This window comes from Folsomia candida, unplaced genomic scaffold (assembly GCF_002217175.1).
Source record: "Folsomia candida strain VU population unplaced genomic scaffold, ASM221717v1 Fcan01_Sc015, whole genome shotgun sequence".
Taxonomy (NCBI): domain Eukaryota; kingdom Metazoa; phylum Arthropoda; class Collembola; order Entomobryomorpha; family Isotomidae; genus Folsomia; species Folsomia candida.
The window spans coordinates 2,388,549-2,410,927 of record NW_019091207.1 but is presented as its reverse complement, the minus strand read 5'-3'; the positions used below and the strand labels follow the sequence as shown (position 1 = coordinate 2,410,927).

The 22,379-nt window shown below is 44.1% G+C and overlaps 1 protein-coding gene across 4 annotated transcripts in view; it reads left to right on the top strand.

Annotated features, from left to right (window-relative positions):
• The window catches only part of LOC110856375, a 33,932-nt gene extending 14,010 nt beyond the window's left edge, over window positions 1–19,922 (top strand). For 2 of the 4 annotated variants that reach the window (XM_022104859.2, XM_035857034.1), the window contains exons 5-18: window positions 7,528–8,064; window positions 8,135–9,388; window positions 9,465–11,226; window positions 11,297–11,385; window positions 11,501–11,673; window positions 11,774–11,915; window positions 11,981–12,112; window positions 12,194–12,317; window positions 12,396–12,544; window positions 12,625–15,468; window positions 15,542–15,935; window positions 16,005–16,403; window positions 16,631–17,152; window positions 18,084–19,922. In XM_022104859.2, the coding sequence (XP_021960551.1) occupies window positions 7,528–8,064; window positions 8,135–9,388; window positions 9,465–11,226; window positions 11,297–11,385; window positions 11,501–11,673; window positions 11,774–11,915; window positions 11,981–12,112; window positions 12,194–12,317; window positions 12,396–12,544; window positions 12,625–15,468; window positions 15,542–15,935; window positions 16,005–16,403; window positions 16,631–17,152; window positions 18,084–19,192 (9,630 nt within the window). In that variant the 3' untranslated portion in view covers window positions 19,193–19,922. Of the gene's footprint in view, window positions 1–1,251; window positions 1,747–6,770; window positions 7,425–7,527; window positions 8,065–8,134; window positions 9,389–9,464; window positions 11,227–11,296; window positions 11,386–11,500; window positions 11,674–11,773; window positions 11,916–11,980; window positions 12,113–12,193; window positions 12,318–12,395; window positions 12,545–12,624; window positions 15,469–15,541; window positions 15,936–16,004; window positions 16,404–16,630; window positions 17,153–18,083 lie in introns of those variants that run through there. The other 2 variants (XM_035857035.1, XM_035857036.1) reach the window with 2 other exon arrangements.
• The last annotated feature ends 2,457 nt before the right edge of the window (window positions 19,923–22,379 follow it).

Genomic DNA, 22,379 nt, shown 5'->3' with positions numbered 1-22,379 from the left:
ATTTAATAAAATACGAATATTTTGTAAATATTTCAACGACGTGAGAGGATTTTTCTTGGTCAAAGAAATATTTTGTAAATATTTCAACGACGTGAGAGGATTTTTCTTGGTCAAAGAAATAAGATTACAAAAAATCCAAAGGATTAAATTCAGAAATATGAATTTTGCGAAAACTCTCATTTTTATGATTTTGTTTGTATGTACATATTTCCTAAATATTTTGGCGTTTTTTAATACGAAAGTATTAAATATGTATGTAACCATTTTTTTGGTAAATACATAGCCGGCCTCTGCTCATGAAAGACATTGCATGAATCAATTTTTGCTATTTTGTTTTACGACAGGAATAATATTTGCACAACATTATCGTTGAGGTGAGAATACAGGATGAAATATCAACACGTGATAATTGCTTAATTTGTTTTTTCAAGGCGAACCAATTTTTGCAACAAATATGTGAAATTTCACTCTTCATTTCATCTGATTCGTTGGTTCACGTTTTTATCAAAATTTACTCATTAGTTTCAAATCGTGTAAAAATCGTAATTATTATGAATGAATTTTTGTAAAATGTGATTTATCTCATCTGAAAAATTGCCAATGTTTAAAGTCGGAGTACAGTTTTACGTAAAAAAAAAAGTATACGTTATTTAAATAAAAAGATTATATTTCTTTCTGATATATTTAGCAGACGAAAGTTTAAATCTGGAAATATACAATTTTTCGATTGAAATGTTTAAAAATTATGAAAATCAATTATGATAAGAAGGAGCATGATCCAACTTCAATTCTCCTCTGGCTAAAATGATTACTTAAATTTGAACTAATTTTAATTTCAACCTTAATTTGAAACCTAATTTTAATTAGATTTTTAATTAAAGTGGAACTTGGTAGTAAGAGATTTTGCTTTTTTTCCCCAAAAAAAATACATGAATTTTGTCAATATTTCCACGATTCGTAATAAAAAATTGATTGAGAGTACAAAATATTTTGGAGTATGCCACTTAAGAGAATAATAATTCGTGCTTCATGCTTAAATATTTTGGAGTTTTTTCGTGAATGTATTGGAATTATGTAGACTATGTAAATGGCTATGGAGAAAGTGGAATGTGGAGAAAGTAGCGAAAATGCCCAACTTTCTTCCATAAAAATCATGCATAGATACATTAAATAGCATTGAACCGAGTCTGCCTTTGCCCCTGCCCGCGGCTCTGTTCAAATCCACCACCACCGCTCCTACGTCCAATCCACTCCTGGCTGCTGGACAAACACAAGAACTTTACCATTTGTTTTCTCCCCCGTTAACAATAAATAAATTACTTGACTCTCTTTAATTAATTAATTAATTACTTACTACCCACCCCCAGTTAGTCCTTAACCCCACAATCCAGCCATTTAGTTCCCCCCTGAACTTTTCTCTGGGTGTGGAGATGACGATAAACTTGTCTCCCCCCGGAACCTCTGGTCGTGGTGGTGGTGACGACGACGTTACAAATGTAAACAAACTCTCATCAAGCAATAATACTTCAGAGTGCCATTATTATAACTACTCAAATAATAAGGGTCGACATGTCGCCAAGCGGGCGTCGTCGTCGGCGCAGTAGTCGTCTTCGCAATAATAATAATAATAATAGTAATACTGGGACGAGGGATTGTTACGTTCGTCTCGTTATAATGAGTCAGGATGAGATCCAGGCAGCAGTGGGTGCGGTGTCGGTAGGGGGGGAGGAGGATGATAATGATAAGGTAAGCCTAGATAAGTGTTTGCATAACGTGTTGTTCTCATCTGTGACGGAGGTGGAGAGAGAGAATGAGTTTCTGGGAAATTTAGTTATCGATCCATTTCCTGGAGAAAGCAGGTTTGGAGACTACGTCTTACTTTCTTCCTCTTCTTTACACGAGCAGCAGATTTCTCGTGTCTTTTGGCTTCTTATTGAGTTAAACGCTCCGTCCTGATTACGTCAGAGGTGGAGAAAGTGGAGAAAGAGAAAGGAGGATTGAGTGGTTTCCGTTCATCTGCTTTCACAGAATGTCTAATGCTTCTTCTTTCTTCGAGGAGGAGGAAGGAAGGAGAGTTGGCTTAAAAGGCCACTTAACGTTTCTTTGGCTGGATTATGTTTCCTTTGGGATGACGTCTTATTGACAAAGTGGCAAATTTCTGGGTAAATCGACCCAAATAAGACGCGTAGAAGGTCTTGCAAAAAATGGCCTAATTCATCATCCCAATTTGTAGTTTTGTTCTTATTTGGATTTACTTTTGTGTTTAGACGATAAAGCCACATGTTTCAATTAATTAAGGAAATTATAGAGTATAAATTCTTAACAGAGATGAACATCATGATTGGTTAATTAATTTAATAACAAAATCTCGCTAGTTTTCATCATCTTAAATGTTTCAATTAATTAAGGAAATTATAGGATATAGATAAAGGTCATCATCAAGTAATTAATTTAATAACAAAATCTCGTTAGGTTTAATCTTCCTAATGGATAAATTACTCCCTTTTTCCTTCATTAAGTCCAGCCAGTTAACGATACATAACCCATATTTAATCAGGATCATCATTTATCAATTCATAACAATAACAAAGACGGGTCAACAGGTCTGACCGGCAGAGTCGAGTGCAGGCAGAAACATAAATAATTAAATAAGCGAGAGATAGCCGGCAGCTGGACGGTTGGTTATTATTACATCAATAATCAATCAATATCTGAAAAGTAAATGTTGTACAGCCCGCCATCTACCATCTACCCAATGCTACCGTACATTATCTACTTTTTTATCATCTACCTTTTTTTCATCATCTACCTTTCTAAAAATCTCAAATTCCCCAAAAATGTTAAAGTGCCCCAAATCCACCCCCACAATTTTTATGGGGCAACGTGAGATACATTGGGGCAACGTGAGATTTTATTTCATATTGGGGCATCGTTCGTTTTTTAGCGAGCGAAGCGAGCAGGTTAGGTTAGGTTAGATCTACTAGGTACGGGAAAAGTGTGAAATGTTTAGTTAGCCAACCTAACTAGCTAGGCTAGTTACAACCTAGCTAGCTAGGATAGATACAACCTAGGTAGCTGGGCTAGGTAGCTGTGCTAGCTAGCTAGCTAGGCTAGGTAGCTGTGCTAGGTAGCTAGGCTAGATAGCTGTGCTAGCTAGGTTAGCTAGCTAAGCATTTCACACTTTTCCCGTACCTAGTAGATCTAACCTAACCTAACCTGCTCGCTTCGCTCGCTAAAAAACGAACGATGCCCCAATATGAAATAAAATCTCACGTTGCCCCATAAAAATTGTGGGGGTGGATTTATAAATACCGGAGATTTGGGGCACTTTAACATTTTTGGGGAATTTTAGATTTTTAGAAAGGTAGATGATGAAAAAAAGGTAGATGATAAAAAAGTAGTTGCTGTACGGTAGCATAGGGTAGATGGTAGATGGTGGGCGGTACAACATGAAAAGTAAGGACACCACAAAAATATGTATCTCTCCCGGCCCGGCAGATATTATTAGTTTACTTACACGCATTAACAGAGAGTACAATTAACTAACAAAACATTTACTTAACCATGCAGTAAACAAGAACCCGTTGTCTATTTAAACATTTATCCATTCCACCGTTACATTATTACATTAAGAATCATTGTTTATTTATTTATTGATTTTATTATCGATCATATTATACTCGGCTCGATTGAATTTAACGTTTCAATTACCGTTTGGTTGGCGAATTCGATTCAGTTGGTGATAATAGATTTAAAAACCTACAGTGCAGACTCCATATAGCCCGAGTCAGGGACAGAGTCCCTGACTCCGTGAGTCCTAGCTGTTTCTAAATTTTTCTCCGAATTGACCGACATGATATTACCACTTTGAACTTCCACAGCTATATTTGCTATCAAGAAGTGGTCTTTAGCCTTCGTACCAAATTTCAGATGGAAAAAATTAAACTTAAAAAATGGTATGGGTTACCCTCCAGGGTCACTCTGGTTAAAATTCGCTCACTTTTAACTTCATATCCTTTCATGAGAAGCCATTAGGTATGACCTTGCCGGATTTAATGTTTTTAAAGTAATTTCTAAAAATCGGTATGGGTCACCCCATAGGGTCGCTCCTGATAAGAATTTTACCAATTCCACGTCATATTCTTCTATTAAGACCCATTAGCAACCTCTCTACCAAATTTCAGCTTGTTATGACGATTTTGAAAAATCAGTATGGGTCATCCCATAGGGTCCCTCAAGATGAAAATTTTTCCAACTTAAAGTCATTTTTATCTATTAGGAGCCATTAGCAACCTCTGTACCCAATTTCAGCCTTCTACGACAATTTTGAAATTTGGTGCATAATACCCCACCCACTCCGATGACCCCCACCGGTCAACCACTTGACCGATTTCGCCCATCTTCGAACTCGTTTCCTAACTTTGTCCAATATGCATATGGTAAAAATTTCAAGTCAATCGGTTCAGCCGTTTTGGCTCTATCGTGCCGGACAGACGGACGGACGGACGGACGGACATGACGGTTCCATAAGCCCTGACTCGGGCTAAAAAGGACAGGCTAAATCCAACCCTTTCCTTCGCACTCAAATATCAAGTATCACTCACCTCACCTTTTTTTAGCTGCTGCCTCACCTTAATCGCCATCGTCATCATCATCATAATTATTGATTCCTTTCCGTCTCCTCGCTGTTTTCCTCCTCGTATGTATTTCGCGACTCGTTACTATTATTATTCAGCCAAATAATACTTACATTTAGCTGAGTAAGTAACAAGCCTCTATTTTGAGAGAACGAATTTATTTCTCATTTTAATCACGGAAAGGTATCTCTCATTTCATTACATGACACATTATTATGAAATGGAGGACGAAATGGTATCCATCCTTCTCTTGTCTTATTGGTCACAGTTTAGACATAATTCGGCTAACCGAGAAGCATTTTTACCTACACTACACGACGAGGAGAGAGAGACATGATTCCTTTAATATTTTATTAAGATGGCTATGTAAGTATGTGGCAGAAGAGAAAATGCAGGTAGCAAGCAGGATACAAATCATTGTAGAGGGCATAATACTCGGTGGTTAGTATTGGATAAATGAGAGGCGGAGAAGAGCGTCCTGCTTGTCGTGTCGTGTTCATTGTTTAATAATTCAATTCCTCCAGCTAAGTAATCTACCGGGGAGTGGATACTACATATTCTATTACAGGGATTAAACACCGGGTCGAGTAAATAATATAGAAAAGCTAGTCTCCCACTTATTTACATAGAGATACATACATTGTTGTTACCTGCCCATTATTTACCTGTGGTGGTGGTGGTGGTGGTCATGCCGGAGTAATAAGTCGTTCGTAAGTAATCAAAAAGTGTGTTTATTGGCGAGCTTGCTTAGAGTACATGAGTTTATTTAGTATGTAAAAGAGATATGAACATTAGCAGTGTGTGTGTACAGAAAACAAGGGATGGAAAACATGACACCTGGCCACCGACGAGTACCTCCAGCACGTTGATGCCCAATTTAATCCCAATCCAGTTCCCATCAGAATTAAAGCTATATGCATGAGGGAGGTAGATATTTAGGAGGATAAACTCGTCTGGCCACTTTGAAGTCATTTTTATTCGTATGCATACTTTGAGTACTCGGTATCCTGCTCAATTTCCATGAATTGTAATCCAGTCTCATTTATTTTATGAAATGTTTATCCTACCTTAAATATAAAATGGGTATCTTCTTTCTTGTAATGACGAGACGATCTCCCAATTTTTGTTTGACATTCGGCTGACTTTTGCAACCCAACCTGCGTATGTGGTAACAATTAGCGGGGAACAATGTAATGTAGCCGGTGTACGTACTTATAATAATGGGATGAAAAGAATGGGTGCTAAAAGAAAACCGGTATGGTTGTCATTGTTGTTGTTGTTTCGTGAGGTGAGGAAATCTGGTTTATTCCGATGACCAACTAGATTATGGGATCACTCACACATAAAGATTACAAGATTGACTGTTGCAATTCTTGTCAAATAATTAATAACAATTGTGTCCCTAATGGGCGACCAATTAACTAAATTCCCCTCATAAATAAATTAATGACATGCCATTTCTTTCATCGAGTAAAAGTAGATCAGTTAATAACTTAGCATAAGTAACATTTGCTTTTTAAAGGATTAGAAATTGGGCTTGAATATTAGCATAAATCTATTTTAATGCCGTGTAACTCGACTCTGTTTACTAACCAAGGCGTGTGCCAAACTTGTGCTAAACGACGAGTCAATAATTTTTGGCTCTCGAAATAAATTGAATTACTGGCACATTTCGTCATTCATTAGAGGAAGGTTTTGGCAGTTGAGTTTGGCTGCCAAATCAATGTGGCATGAAAAAAAGTGCATATGCGCGGAGATTAGAGGCTGCATTACAGAGAAGGATCGAGATTAGATTGTGGGGAGTAAGTGCAGGACAGGACGGGATGGAGGATAACACATGTACTAATCATCACGACGATAATAATATTTGCTTTTGCAGAGTTTACAATTTTTGTGGTGTATGTAGACAGATAGTTGCATTTACATTATTTAAGGAGCCGAGGAGAGGGAGTCGTTAGTAGCTATGCAGAATGCAGATACAAACAAAATGACGAGATTATTAACACGGAGGAGATGATGTGTCTTGTTTTATTCGTAAGCAGCGATCCCACAACCTGGTCTGCGTTGACCCCTTTCATTCTTGAGAAGAAGAAAGAGACTCATTACATTATTTGAGCCCATTTACTTACTTATTTGTTTGATGGTGGTGAATAATGGTTGGTGAATATTATTTCTCTGCTAAAAGTGAGAGATGCCATGATTCGTCTCTGCTTGGTGATATTATTTACTTATTGCATTAACGACGACTCTCTTCTTTTCTGCCCGTGTTAAGCACTGCAGGGTTTTGATCTTCTCGTGGTGGTGGTGATGGTTTTGGCATCCTGTACCTGGCCATTGTTATTATTTTTTAGTCTGGGTGGCACTACATAGAAAAGTATTTCGCATGCATACAACAGGTAGGCAAAGGTAATGTAGATAGCTTCGTAATGCGAAATGGGACGTAGTTCACGAGACAACAAAACGACGAGTAAGTGTAATAAGCAGTAGTCAACATTCACTCTGCCGCACCACCAACCACTCATACATACATTTGGCTAAATAATAAATTGGCAAATTAGAGGTACATAATTACATACGTATGTATGCATATGCTTACTTAATAAGCAATTGGTTGGTGATTGTTGGCAGTTCTCATAATAATTTGGTTCACTCACTCACTCCCTTCTTTTTCTTCTGGGGGAGAACAAAAGTAGGATTTTTTCCCCACTTTTCTTGCACATTGTGGGAATGGAGTGAAGAAGAAGAATGGTAACTTAATGACGGAGCTCTGGAGAGGGCGACGACACGGTTCGTTACACACAAGAAGAGAGCGTATAGACAACAATGCGTTAATTGTGGCATTTTTTGTGTTTTTTTGGACTAATGAATTTTTTTTCCTGTTTCGTTCCAGGTGAAGAAGAAGGTGGACAGCAAGTCTGACGCCGCCGCGAGTTCTTCGAGCAGTGGTGGTGGACTTGTAAATGTGGGTGCGAGTACGAGTGGCGGTGGTGATGAAGCCGTGACGAAGAAGAAGATGCAACTCTTGGTGGAAGAGGAAAGCCCTGCAGGGCCGGATGTTGTTGTTGACGTGCTGCTGGAAGGAACGGTGAAGCAGGACTCTGAGAAGAGTAGTGCTCCTCCTCCTCCTCCCAAAAGTGACGATGGTGGTGGTAAAGAGGACACAAGTGAGAAGAAAAACAGTAGTGACGAAGTGGACAAAGAGAAAAGTGACGAGAGTGAGTCTTCTCCTGGACTTGAGGAGGAGAAAGAGGAAAAGAACGGGGATGATGACGATGCCAAGGTGTTATTGACGAGCGAAGTTCCCACAACGAGTATGGAGGAGGAAGATAAGCCCGTGTCGAGAGAGGAAAAGGAGGATGACGGAGAGAAGAAGGGGGAAAACAAGGGGTCCGTCGAGGAGGAGGAGATTGTCACAAAATCTGAAATGGTACAACATTTGATAAATGATGATTATTTTGTTTATTTATTTTGTTTACACTCAATTCGATTTTTTGCAGGATTCTGACGAGGGGACGAAAGATGTCACAAAACCGGAAATTGACTCATCTTCATCTTCGCCACCTGCTTCTCTCGAGCCGAAAAAGTGCCGCCTATGCAACGCAGTTTTAAGTGACAAACTTAGTGACGAAACGAGTGAAACGTGCCCCGTTTGTGTCTCAAAGTCGGATCAAGAAGTAAAATTGAGTCCTCCTGTCGAAGCGGAGGCTTCCTCGCCGGCTGAAAAATTACCTGACGTCACCACCACCACGCCGGACGAACCGCCTCCGGAAGAAGAAGCCAAAGTGACCTCACTCAAGAAAGAAGAGGAGAAACCCAGTAAGAGTAAGAGCAAGAAGCCACCTAGTCAAGACTCCGCCTCGCCCACAGTTTCACGATCCAGTGAAGAAACGACGTACTATTCCTGCTCCGAAGAGGAGCATGGCGATCAAGTTCCGACATCCAAAGAAACAGCCAACATCACAGTAAAATCTGCTGTTCCGTGCTCACCAACGTTGTCAGATTCGTCGGGTGGTGACACTACGTCGTCACGGCGAAGAGAGGAAGAAAAAGTGACAAAATTGAAGCCCACCAAGAAAAAGTCTACCGCTCCAGCCTCCTCTTCGTCTACAGTGTCCGATTCTTCCTCGAATGGTGGCGGTGACGATCTCGTTTCTGCTGAATCTCTCAAGACTTCTCGACCGGAAGTTGTCACTCCTGTCCCGCCCCGAAGTATGAGCACCAACGATACGGACGACCTCCAATTGTTGCACGATCCTAAAAACGTGCCCAAAGTTTTGAAAGGATTGCAAGATCACTTGTCCTCCTTTTTCACCCCATCCGGACGAAAACGTACCTGCACGCTGAAAAAACCGTCGCCACCTGAAAGTGGGGAGGGCGAGGAGGCGGCGTCGTCGTCGCCAACGCCGACCATGCTGGCGTCGCCGACCACACAACCGGCGAGTGTGAAGAGTAGGAAAACTCTCTCAGCGCCCGCCACGATCACGCGGGAAGTGGAGCTGGGGCAGGAACTCTTGGGTCAGATTCATGTCGCAACGACGTCCCCACCGTCAACGTCGACGAAGGGCGGCAAAGTTTCGCCCGGCGTCATAAAAGTAGAGAAGGTCTCGCCAAAACCAAAAGAGTCGAATCTCGTTTACAAACTGAACGTGCCAAGTATTAAATTGACGAGGAAAGTGTCCCCCGTTGCGGCGACCGGAAGTGGAGTTGGTGGAAAGAAGGGGAAAAAGTCAAAGTCGCCAAAAACGAAAAAGGTAACGACTTTTCCATTAAAAAATATGTTACAATTAAAAAAGGAATTAAAACTTTGACCATGGTTTTTGATTTCAGAATGAAATTCCGCCATCAAGCCTGACCTTGCGCCGACCTTCTCGAAGTCGAAGTCCTGACAAGAATGCGGAACTGGTGACACCGGAAGTACCGACGACGACGACGACGACCGTTCCGACACCATTTACCTCTCCCAGCAGCAAAAGGAAGGGACGTCCTCCTCTCAAAAATGCTGGGAAGCAGAGAATCATCACAGAATTCTTTGGGACAACTCCTCCATCAGCAGCGTCACCCTCAACGACGCCCGTCGTCGTCAAGTCTGGGAAGCGGGGTCGTCCCCCCAAGCGAAAACTCAGCGATGGAGGCACTCCTCTCGAGCAATCGGCGCCAAAGAAAGGAAAACCATCGCCCTCTGTGGCGAATGATGATGGTACTATTGACCCCGTTGTGGTTCCTGAAAAGCCCGGACGTGGTCGTCCCAAAAAGAAGGACACAAATAATAAAGACGCGACGACAGGCAAATCTGTGTCTTCCTCGGGTAAAAAATCTCTCGTCGTCGCCACTCCAACGACGACGACGCCACGTCGCGACTCGCGCGCCTCGTCGTCCTCCATTTCTCCCACGAGATCCAATCTCTTCGTGGAGAAACGTGTCGAGAAAAAGTCCGTGGCTAAATCTGTGAGCCCATCAGCTTCCCACAAGAAGAAGAGCACTACCAAAGCTGTCCCACTTCCGGAAGCGTCTTCACCCTCGCCGAAAAAGGGAGCGAGTCCTGTCGCCAAGAAGGCAAAGAAGACGAAAAAGGGGCGAAAATCGGAGAGTGATCATTTGGAGGTGAAAACAGGGCCGTCCTCTGGAGGGTCGTCGTCCTCAGGGAAATCTCTCCTCATGGACCAAGACTACGGCAATATCGTGGCCTTCATGAAGGAGGCGAGCGTTCTGGCGGATGCGGAGCAAAATCGGCGCAAGAGTTTGTCCCCACCGCAGAGAAGAATTAAGTTGAGCGCGAGTGTGACGAGTTCTCCGAGCGTGTCAACCACCCCCACGGGTCGCAAGAGTAAGAAGAAAAATGCGCCCACCAAAGAACCTTCGCCATCACCGCCACCACCCGAAGTGAAACCTGTGCCTGAAGTTGTCAGTCGTAAATCTGCTCCTTCTACTTCCGCTAGCGTTCGAAAGAAGCTGCTCTTATCTCCCATGAAACCTTCCAATTCGCCAAAGACGCCGAAACAGAAAGATTCTGGGGAGGATGCCGACTCAGCCGTGACTCTGTCTGGACGACCTCGCCGCGGCGTAACGGTTGCCACACCTTCGGTTCACAAGACGCCAAAATCTTTAGCGTCCGCCTCTGCGACGGTGGGAACGTTGAAACAAGTTCAAGTCGTGGAGTGCAAGACGAAAAAGTGGTCAAAGAAGAAGGGTGACGGGGGTGGGATAAATATTGTACGAACCGCGATTGAAACTCCCATCAGACCTGTGGCGACGACGACGCCGTCACAGACTGGTGGTCGAAAGTGCCTCAACTTCAGCAGTGGTGGAGACGAAACGCCGTCGCCGAGCGGGAGGAAGGGGAAGTTTGGCGATAAGGACGCGATGCGGAAGTATTTGAAGAAGAAGGCGTTGACTCATCAGAAGACGGCTGGCGTGGCGTCGGCGACTGGGCGAAAGAAGGAGAAAGTTCTCCAGCCAAATAAGACCAAGAACAAGGGCGGCGGCGGCGGGGGTGGTGTGAGTGGCGGAGATCAGGTGGCCGACACGAGCAGCGGGGCAGATGGGGTGGAGAATTCTGACCTTTCCATTCAGGATGATCGTGCCATTAAAGGTGCGTATGAAAATTAGGTTACAGTTTTTTAACGATATGTGCTAACAATTTCTCTATTTTGTTGTTGTAGCTGGCCTGCTTCCTGGAACTTTGATACCTGACGACGTCACGGACGCGGACATTGAGCTCTTTAGAAAAGCTCAAGCCAAGGCGAATGAGGTGACGAATACAATACGTTTTTCACCCACAGATCCCTCCTCACATGCAAAACTTTTATTTCCATTCCATGTTTCAAAATATTTTGTAATATCTGGAAACCTTGTGATTTCCACAGATGATCGGCCTGCCCAATGAGGAGGATGACGAGGAGAACAATCCGATACCCGTGAACGGGGTTGGTCTTCCCAAAAGCGCTCTTCCTCAACCCTCCTGCCCTCAAATGATTGAATTTGGTCGCTATGAAATCACCACGTGGTACTCGTCCCCATACCCTCAAGAGTATGCCAGGTAAGTCTGACCTAATGTCAAAATGGGGCACAATTTTGTACTCACAATTTCAATGCATTCTGAAACCCCTGTGAATATGCAAATTTTAACTTTTTTGCAGACTCAAGAAGCTCTACCTTTGTGAGTTTTGTTTGAAATATACAAAGTCGAAGGTGATCCTGCTCCGTCACCTTTTCAAATGTCGCCTCACTCATCCTCCCGGAACGGAGATTTACAGAGGCGATGAAATTTCGGTGTTTGAGGTAATTACCTACACAATTTGTACAAGTTACATAGTTAAATAATAAACTAACTAATTAAATTACAGGTTGACGGGAATACGAACAAGCTTTACTGTCAGAACCTCTGCCTTCTCGCCAAGCTCTTCCTTGACCACAAAACTCTCTACTACGACGTGGAGCCCTTCCTCTTCTACGTCCTCACGAAGAACGACAGATTCGTATGTGGCGAAAAAAATTAATTTGCATACTTAGTTTTAGAATAGAAAATGTAAATTTTGCAAAACTTTTAATCTATTTAGGGGTGTCACTTGGTGGGTTACTTTTCAAAGGAGAAACTCTGCCAACAAAAATACAACGTGTCTTGCATCATGACTTTACCGCAGTATCAGCGACAAGGCTTTGGCCGCTTTCTTATCGACTTTAGTAAGTTATTTTTACCTTCTTTTCCTTAGTCATGGTAATCTTATGGGCTTATCTTAACAATTGGTTACCTTGTGACAGGTTACCTACTCTCTAAAGTGGAGGGTCAGTACGGAACCCCGGAAAAACCTCTGTCAGACCTGGGTCGCGTCTCGTACCACGCGTATTGGAAGTCTTGCGTGCTCGAGTATCTGCAGACTATCGGAAAAGTGCCAAGTTTATCGATCGACGTGAGTCATTATCATTAAGATAAGCTATAATTTTGTGAATTAACTAGATACTCATTTCGATTTTATTCACTGTCTTTCAGCAAATTTCCAAATCGACTGGAATGTGCGGACAGGACGTCGCCACGGCTCTGCAGCTCCTCAATTTCTTGAAACGTATCCCCGACGCGATGAACGCTACACCATCGAAAGGTGTCAAACTCTGTATCTGCGTGGATTGGAAGTTGGTCGAGTCGCACGGCGCGCGCGTTTCTGCGAGCAAGTCGCGGATAAAGATTGATCGCGACGCTCTCCGTTGGACTCCGCTGGTCTACAAGCAGTACTACGATGACGAAGAGGCCGCCGGAAGGTCGCGAGATGGCTCACCCGACAGCGGAGATCGGACAACGTCCCCGATTCGAAAAACGTCCCTCGCTGCAGCCATGTCCACGCCGGACAAGAATCTCAAGAGCCCCGTCGTGCTTGGGAGGAGGGCCAGCGTGGCGGCGAACGCGTACAAGATCAAGAAAGAGAAGAAGAAGAGCGTGAGACGGGTGATTGAATTGACGCCGCCAAGAAAGAAGGGCAAATCTGCACTTTCCGTACCACCAGCGAAATCACCACTTGCCGTGGTGACACCAAAACCGTCACATAAGAAGAAAACGGTCGTGATTCAACCGGAAATTGAAACCCCGAAAGTCGTCCCGGTCGAGGATAAGAAGAATAAAAAGAGTCACAAAAAGAAGGAGCCGGAAGTCATTGTTCCACAAGTTGTCGAAGAAGAAGTCGATGAAGAGGAGGATGAAGAAGAAGAAGAAGACGATTCCGAACCGGAAGTTGAGTCAGAGCAGGAGGAAGACGATGAAGAGGAAGATTCTGACGAGGACGACGATAGCGACGATGATGAAGAGGACCCTCCACCACCACCACCGAGACCTGGACGACGATCCGCCGGGAAGAAACGTGGAAATGATGATGAAGACGAAGAAGGTGACGATGACACACCAAGGACGAGACGAAGGGGTCGCAGTTCGACGCGTGGTGGTGGTACTGCAACGTCGAGTGGTAGCAGATCCACTTCCGGAGGAGGAGGCGCCAGTCGTGGGCGAAAACGGCCGGATTGGAGTGCTCAAAGTGAGAACAAATTAGAGGCTGCTATGCTTCAAACGTCCATGGCGCTGATGGCGGAGAAGAAAAAGTCTCCCGTGAAGAGGAAGATGAGCCAAAGCGATCCCGACGACGATCACAAAACAACTGAACAAAGCTCCCCGCTCTCGATCAAATTGTCACCTCCGCCGGTAAAAACGTGGCCTCCAGTTGCACCACAAGTAAAAATGACTCCTCCTCCTCCTGCAGGACTTTCGGTGGGAATTCCTGCCACCAGTCCGACCACAGCGGCCGATTCCACTTCCAAGAAGAATTTTAAGGGGATGCTGCTCGGAAAAGTTTTGAAGGGCAGAGCGACAAAAGTCAAAAATTTGGAGGAGGAAGAAAACGCCCACAATTTCCGGAAACAATTGCTCCTTCAGCGCCAGACGGGAGTCAAAATGTCCTCACCCGTTCCTACGACCGGTTCTAATGGAAAGGTCAAATCGTCTCCAGTCCAAATAAAAGAAGAAGAAGAGTCTTCCGAAGAGAAGAAACCTGTCGTGGTTGAACCAGCGAAACCTTCTTTACGCCCACCTCGACGCCAAAGTAGCATCTCTTCGACAACATCGACCCCTCAAACCAACGCTGCTCCTACTCCTACTACGCCATCCGTCGTCGCCATCACCGTAGCGAAACCGGTGGAAGAAAAAGAGGCGGAGACGGAAATTGACGTATCGGAAAAGGAGAAGCAAGACTTGCAAAAACAACGCGAAGCCCGAGCAGCCCGATACAATCGTCGCATGTCCAAACGGAACGGGGAAGATGATGAAGAAGAGAATGACGAAGGAGTCACCGGAAGTAGCAGTGACGTCGTCAAAGTCATCAGTGTCACTCGTAACGAAGTTACAGTTGCCAAGAATACGACGACGACGACGACGAGCAGCGGCGGGAGTGGAGTTGGGAGAGGACGTCCAAAGAAAGTCATTGTCCCCTCAACGACTGATGAAAGTGCACCACCCCCTCTCAAGAAGGCGCGGGGTCAAGGTGACGACAAAATTGCCACCAAGATAACCGACGTTTCGACATCCTTGAAGAAAACGGGGGGAAAGAAGTCTCGAAAAATCCGACGAATCAAGGGTTACAAATACTGGGGGACGATCCCATCCCATGCCAAACGGAAGAAGAAAGTTCCCGTCGCCATTGTCGCGCCAACCTCGTCGTCCACCGTGGTCCTCAACAGCGTGACGACGACGTCTTGTCTTTCTGCGAGTGAAAATTCTTCAACCAAATGTCACCCGAAAGAAGAAGAAGAACAAGAGCACCACCAAAAAGAGCAGGACAAGGACGATTCAGTCGCCACGACTAAAATTGTGACGAACGGTGGTGGTGACGACGAGAAGATGGAAGAAGACGACGATTCAGGAAAACCGGCTCAAAATCCGGTCATCACGAACAATAACAACGAGACGAACGGGGATGACAAGGAGGACGATGATGACGACGAGGGTGACATGTCCCACTCGCGCTTTGACGATTACGACATGCCCTCCTCCGTGGAAGAGATGAACAATGGGGACGGCGGTCACTACGATGTCGGGACCGGAAATGGATTCAATGCCGCGGCCAATTTTACCGACGACGATTTACGCGCAGATCTCGAGAACCGTGGTCTTCATCACAAGGAGGCGGATTCCGACTCGTTGCGCGTCATCCCGTCCGGCCCGTCTTCCTGTAACACGGTTTACGGAGATGACAATACGAGCGACATTTCTTCCCAGAGCGCCCCCATGAGCGTCCCGCCCCCACCGAGCAGTGTGGGAGGAGGCATTTTTGACCATGGACAGGCCGGAAGTAGTGACGTGAGTGAAATAGTAATTCGAAATTAAAGTTTTTTTATATTTTGGGTATTAACTTCTTTTTTCCGTCCTTCAGATTATGAATAATTCTCATCAGCGAAGTTCTTCAAGCTGTTCGGGAGGACCTCCATCCGTTCAAACGTTCCCACAACCGGGATCCAATTCAAACTCGAGCTGTATGATGGCCACAACTTCGGGTGGTGGTGGTTCAGGGACGATGGCGTCGTCACCATTTCAACCCAGTCCGTCTGGTGTGATGACGAATAGCAATAATAATTCCCCACCGAATCAGGTTGGTCGTGGTCCAGTTTTGGTCATGCCGACGAATCCACAACAACAACAACAAGTTCAGTCACCCGTCGGGAGTGGAAGTGGGGGTGGTCACAACGGCGTTGTCGTGATGCAAGGGCATGGTCATGCTCAACAACAGAATAATAATATGTATCAGCAACAACAAAATAGTTCTCATTGTAAGTTTTGCATAATTGTTTGTTTGTGCCAATATTTGTGTAAATTATAATTTGTCCTTTATTTTTCAGATTCGCAACACGCTCAGCAACAACAACAACGCCTCCACGCGTCACAGCCTAGTCCAAGTCCTCAGCACCATCAAGAGATGCATAACATGGGTTATTCCTCGTCATCCATGAACGGACAGGCGGCGTCAGGTCATTATGGTCACGTCCACTCGAACCAATCTTGTCCTCCCGGAAGCGTGGAGAACTTGGAGTCGCCGCACTCCATCCAGTCCTCTCATTCCATGGACAACGGTCCACACGGGGGTCCTGGCTCTGTCGACAATTCCGCCTTCCACCACCAGCAGCAACAAGTCCAGTCACAGCAACATCACTACGACAGCAGCTGCAAATATGTTCCGCCACATTCGCCAATGACGCCCGGGTCGGTGGGGATGAATCCTCCAACCCCTCAGCAGCAAGGTGAGACACGACCCGTGTAAAAATTTGTTGCCCAAAATCCTCCAGAACTCGGCACAAAATCCATTCTATAGAAAAATATCTTGCACATTTGTAGAATATACTTTGCAGAAATCGTGCAGAATTTTAGAGAGTTCTGCAAAAAATACTAATTTTTGGCTGCTCGATTTTCTTAATCTTTCCTGACATTTTTTAGGTTCAGAGCTAATTAAATTTGTTTATTTTGTCAGGTCACCCCGCGTATTTGAAGTCTGCTCCACCCACGCCCGGTCACCCACAACACCCTTCGCCCCCAATGCAACCTCACCATCACCAATCTCCACCAACACCACAACCTCCTCCACCTCAGTACCACCACCAGCATCACACTCAGCAGTTGTCACCTCCGAGCCGATCGCCACTCAACTATGCCGGACGGCAACAAATGTCCCCTGGAATGCAGCAACCCATGTCACCCGCGATGCAACAACAAATGATGGCGTACCAGCAGCAGCAGCAGCAAGGAATGGTCATGGCGGGAGGAGGAGGAAGGGCGACGAGCAATGGTGGACGATCAGCGACGTCGACACCCGTTCCGCCCCCACAGCAGCATCACCCACAACCACCACCACAAGGTCACGGAATGCACCCGCACCAGCAACAATCCGTGATCCAGCAAAGGGTTGGAGCGATGACGCCAAACCCGGCGGCAATGTCACCCATTCCGCCTCCACCGCAACAACAACAACAAATGCAAAACAATCATGGTCAAGGTAAGGGATTAGGTTTATCATTATTAAGTAGCGTGAGCTACTGTTTTGAAAATAAATTTCAATCCTTTGACACTATTTTTAGCCCGAACCAGGGCTTATGTACCCGTGTTGTCTGTCTGTCTGTCCGACGATAACTCTCTTTAAACTTATCCGATCGACTTGAAATTTTCCACACATCTAGACTATGCAAATACACAACTCGAGTTCGTAGATGGGCGACATCTGTCCAGTGGTTGACCGGTGGGGGTCATCGGAGTGGGTGGAGTATTACGCACCAAAATTTCAAAATTGTCGTAGAAAGCTGAAATTTGGTACAGAGGTTGCTAGTGGCTCCTAATGAAAGAATATGAAGTGAAATTGGAAATTTTGTCAACCGGAGGTACCCGAGGGGGTGACCCATACCGATTTTTCCAGATCATCCAATCGAGCTGAAATTTGGCATAGAGGATGCTAATGGCCCATAATGGGAGAATATGACGTGAAATCGGTAAAATTTTCATATCCGCGGACCCGTTGGGGTGACCCATACCGATTTTCATAAATTGTCGCAAATTCGGAACGGTGATGCTTAATGGCTTCTCATGAAATTAAATGAAGTCAAAGATGAGCAAAAGGTAACCAGAGGGCACTAAGGGGTGCCCATACCGATTTCTAAGGATTTATATATTCAGGTAAAATTTAGTGTGGAGTCGAAAAAAAACTTACCATTAGAATTGAGGAGGGTGAATTTCGAAATTTGTATACGAATAGCCTCCACTGTTCGTGGTATTTGGTGCCAAGTAATAATACCAACTGACGTTAGTTAATGCAAGAATTAGTGAAAAATAGAATAACATTCTGACAAACATGGGTTTACTAATCAATCCTGGTTCGGGCTGAGCAAAGCTGTACTGATAGGTTTTTTTAATAATAAACCATTTTCTGCTTGTAGGCATGGCTTCATCGAGATCGCACTCTCACCAGAGTCATCAAGGTCTCGATCCACGCAGCATGTACAACAACCTCGGTCCAGCCGCCGCCTACGCTGCCATGTACCAACAGCAACAACAACATCAAGCCATCCATCATCAACAACATCACCCCAGTCCGACGCCGCCACCAATGTCGTCGTCATCATCACATCACTCCTCTTCTTCGTCGAGACAGCGGTCGGCCTCCGTCGTGCCGCAAGTTCCTCCTCCTCAATTACCACAACAACAACATCACAGAAGTGGCGCTTCGTCAAACGGTCATAGTCAAAATCCTCCTGCGCCATCCTGTTCCTTGGCGAAATTGCAACAACTCGCTCACGGGATGGGCGGAGGAGCGATGTCAAGTTCCACGCCATGCAACATGTCGATGGAACAGCAGCAGCAGCAACAACAACGCTGCCAATCCATCCCGGCCCAAGTCAACCTGAACAATCATCACGAATACAACACAGGCCAAAGGTCATCAGGTCACAGTCACTCTTCCACCGCTGCGGCTGCAGTTCATCAAGCTCAGTATGATAAATTCTATGCTTCCGCTGCCGCCGTGGCGCAACAACCATCGCAACAACGACATCAGAATCACAACAATAGTCAGGCCGCAGCCATGCAGCAGCAGCATCATCGACAACCAGCGGCACGGTCGTCGTCCTCTTCTTCCACCCCTGCTACTCCAGCGCCGCAACCACCCGCGACAAAGTCGTCGTCGAAGAAATCGGCTGTGGCGGCTGCTCCCACCGCGCCACCCGTCGCCCCCCCACCAGCACCACACAACCTGTACCAGCAGTATCAACAGCAGATCCAACACCAAGCCCAGGTGGCTGCTTATTACCACCACTACCACTATCCTGGCGCACAACAGTCCCCCATTTCCGGTGTCAACTCTGCCCCCACTTCCGGTGGAGGACAGCATCCTCACGCGCATGCGCAACCACCTCCCTCCATGACCAACGGTGGGGGGCAGTATGGACAAGACCCGAGACAAACGGCGGCCGCCGCGGCTGCCGCGATGTATCCCTACGGACCTTACTCTGGCTTCATGCCACAACTCAATCCGAGCATGAGACGCTGATAAGTCGTCCCTTATCGAGCAGATGACTCCCATTTATTTCTATGAATGAATTAGACTCTATGATTTTTCTACGTTTTTGTTACATTTTGCAACTAATTATTCCATTAGTTTTTGTATTGATATTATTTTTTAGGGACGATACAATTATTGTCAAGTTGTTAAATGAGAATTCTGTGATGAAATTTACGAGATTGATGTTTGCAGTTAGCATTTTTGAGCTGCTTTAGAAAAGAAAACCCAGCTTTTTGACAAATAGAGCTGCTAATTAATTAATTACTTAAATGGGATAGTATTTATTTATTTATTTGTGTATAAGTAATTGACTAACTAAAATAAGAATAACCTGGTGGGTAGTAGATCTTTAAGGAAAATGGCAAATAAGTAAAAATGAAATATGCAAATTATTAAATTTAACAACGAAAACAGAGCAAGTAATAAAAGCCAAGCGTGTCATTAAATAAATAAGTCGTCGTCGGTACCGGCTAAGAAATCGCGACGATGTCGAAATATGCAAATTGATGGACTTATTGTAACATTAAAACTAATTAATTTGAGCAGATTTATAAAAGTATTTCTTGTTAATAATTGATATTGGAAATATGTAAGTACATATTTACATAAGAAGTAGACGATGAAAGAATTTAATGCCTCTCTGAAAATGAAAAATATGCAAACGTATTAATGTTAATACATAAATAAATACACAAAGTTATGCACATCGAATCACCAACAACTGTGTAAATAATCTACTTTTATTGAACTTTACTTTGCACATTGGGCATGGCATTTTTTTTATTGGAAATTCTAATTCACACGGGCAATGCAATTGTGCATTTATTAGCATCATCGTCGCAAGTTTCCGATTTCACGAAAGGCACCTTCACTTGACTTATTGTTGGTAAATTAATGATAATTTGCTTTGCCATACCGATCAACCTGAGGGAAAACAAATTGCAATGATGGTTCGAAAACTGGTGTCATGCAATTTCATCCCTGAACTTTTATCGATTTTATTATGTTCATGAGTCTCACTGGCTTGCAGGTACATTTCATGCATCAACTTTCTCCTTTGCACTTTCTCCAGTCTAGGATCCGCTCATCTTCTCCCAAATCTGTCAATGTCGCATCTGTATATGAACAGGCGAAGGTTTCTAAATATTGCGCTATGCGCTTCAGTATGCATATGGATCAAATGATGAGCATGTCGAAAAATCTACTTATGCATTTAACGTGCAAACAATGCTGGATTTTTTCTAAGATGAAAATTGATTATTGGTTCGCATCGCATGGCAGTTTATGCATACAAGTTTTTGCGAGGGGTGCATTTAGTGTTTATCGTTTCCTATTTTTTATTGGTGCTGTTGAGAAGTATGGCGTTGCATGTAAGTGGTTTCATGCAAAGTTGGTTTGTCGGAGTAAAATCATACCTGAGGAGTAACTGCAATCTTCCTTGTCGTGGTTATTTTTGTGGTGAACAAGTTAAGTACAGAAATACACAACTTTCTCCATGCTTTTTGCATATGCGAATCCGACAGGTCGTCATTTTCGCACGAAATGCTTGTTTGATTTGCTAATTAGGTGCATGTTTAGTTTTATCTCTTATCTGCCCCTGTGTAAGTATGTATATTAGATGGATGATTCATTTGCATATCGATGCCAAGCAAAGCGTCTTATTGGCTACTGGACATCTCGGTCAACGATGGACACCTTCGGAGGGGACGTTATGCCACGTATCCCGTACATATTTCCGACCACGCCAAAACTGCGCCACGGCTTTATTTCCAGCGTCAGTAGAATTTTTGTAGTCATTCGTTATCCACGTGGAATTCGAATCTTCTTAATTTCTCTCATATTCCGACAACTTTCACTCTTTTACGTCAAATTCTAATCTTATTAATTTCCAACGACTTTCGCTCTTCTTGTCCCAATTATTGTCGACTAATTTGAAAGTAAATCTTTGAGATTACTCCGCGATGGAGAGGGGAACTGGTCCGAGACCGCGGGAACGACGCCGCTCGTCCCCTCCAAGGACGCGCATTCGTGAGGTAACAGTGCGGGAGTGGTTTGGTCGAGTCTGGCGGTCACAGCCGGACTAAGAAGGGCACGTGGTGCAAGTACACATTTGCATATTTCTTGATTTTTATATACTTGGTAATAAATCGTATCTAATTTAGAATAAATGCTAACCTGACAATGGAGGTCTCCCAATGCATGTATCTTCTGCGATTTTAGTGCCAATCGATCACAAATTTAATTAGTATGCAATTTGCGAAGGACACCATCTCCTTATTCGCACATTTGGCAGGGATATTTGCATTTGGAGAGGAGAAAATGGGCGTTAAAGCTGACAAAATTTGCACTTTCTAAATTTATTGCTCTTCTCCTCTTCCAAATAACTTGCCTAACCTGAGCATTGCGAGAGGGTCACATTTTCAAATTTCATATTAAATAAATTTGTAATGGATTGACACTAATTTGGTCAAAGTCGGAGAGCATACGCTGAGAGATCTCCATTGAAAGGGTCCAAGTTGAGCACTTGAACCAATTTAAAATTTGCGGAATAAATGGTGCGCAGGGCTTGAAGCAGATGAAGTTGGGCGGACTGAAGGAAGCGCTTCGACCTAAAATTCACATCAGCAAGAGGTCAGCACAACGGTTTTAAAAATCTTTTTTGCATCGCACTTCATAAAATATTGAACCAAACGAGCATCTTTCATACATCTAACGATAAGCTTTGCTAATTAAAATGTGATTAACTGCGACATGATGGAGGCTGATTTGTACGTGTGTACGTTGCGATTGATTCATAACCCCAAGTGACGCATCATCTAACCGAGTAATTGAGTAGATTTTAGAGGTTGAGTAATCAATTTTTTTACGAATGAAAAAGTTGCATAAGTAGTAGAAGTGTCTAGGTTTTTTCGCCAAAGATTTCTCGCCCGCTTTATTTCTTATGGGAGAAGCCAAAGATTTCTCACCCACTTTATTTCTTATGGGAGAAGCCAAAGATTTCTCGCCCACTTTATTTCTTATGGGAGAAGCCAAAGATTTCTCGCCCGCTTTATTTCTTATGGGAGAAGCCAAAGATTTCTCACCCACTTTATTTCTTATGGGAGAAGCCAAAGATTTCTCGCCCGCTTTATTTCTTATGGGAGAAGCCACGGATTTCTCACCCACTTTATTTCTT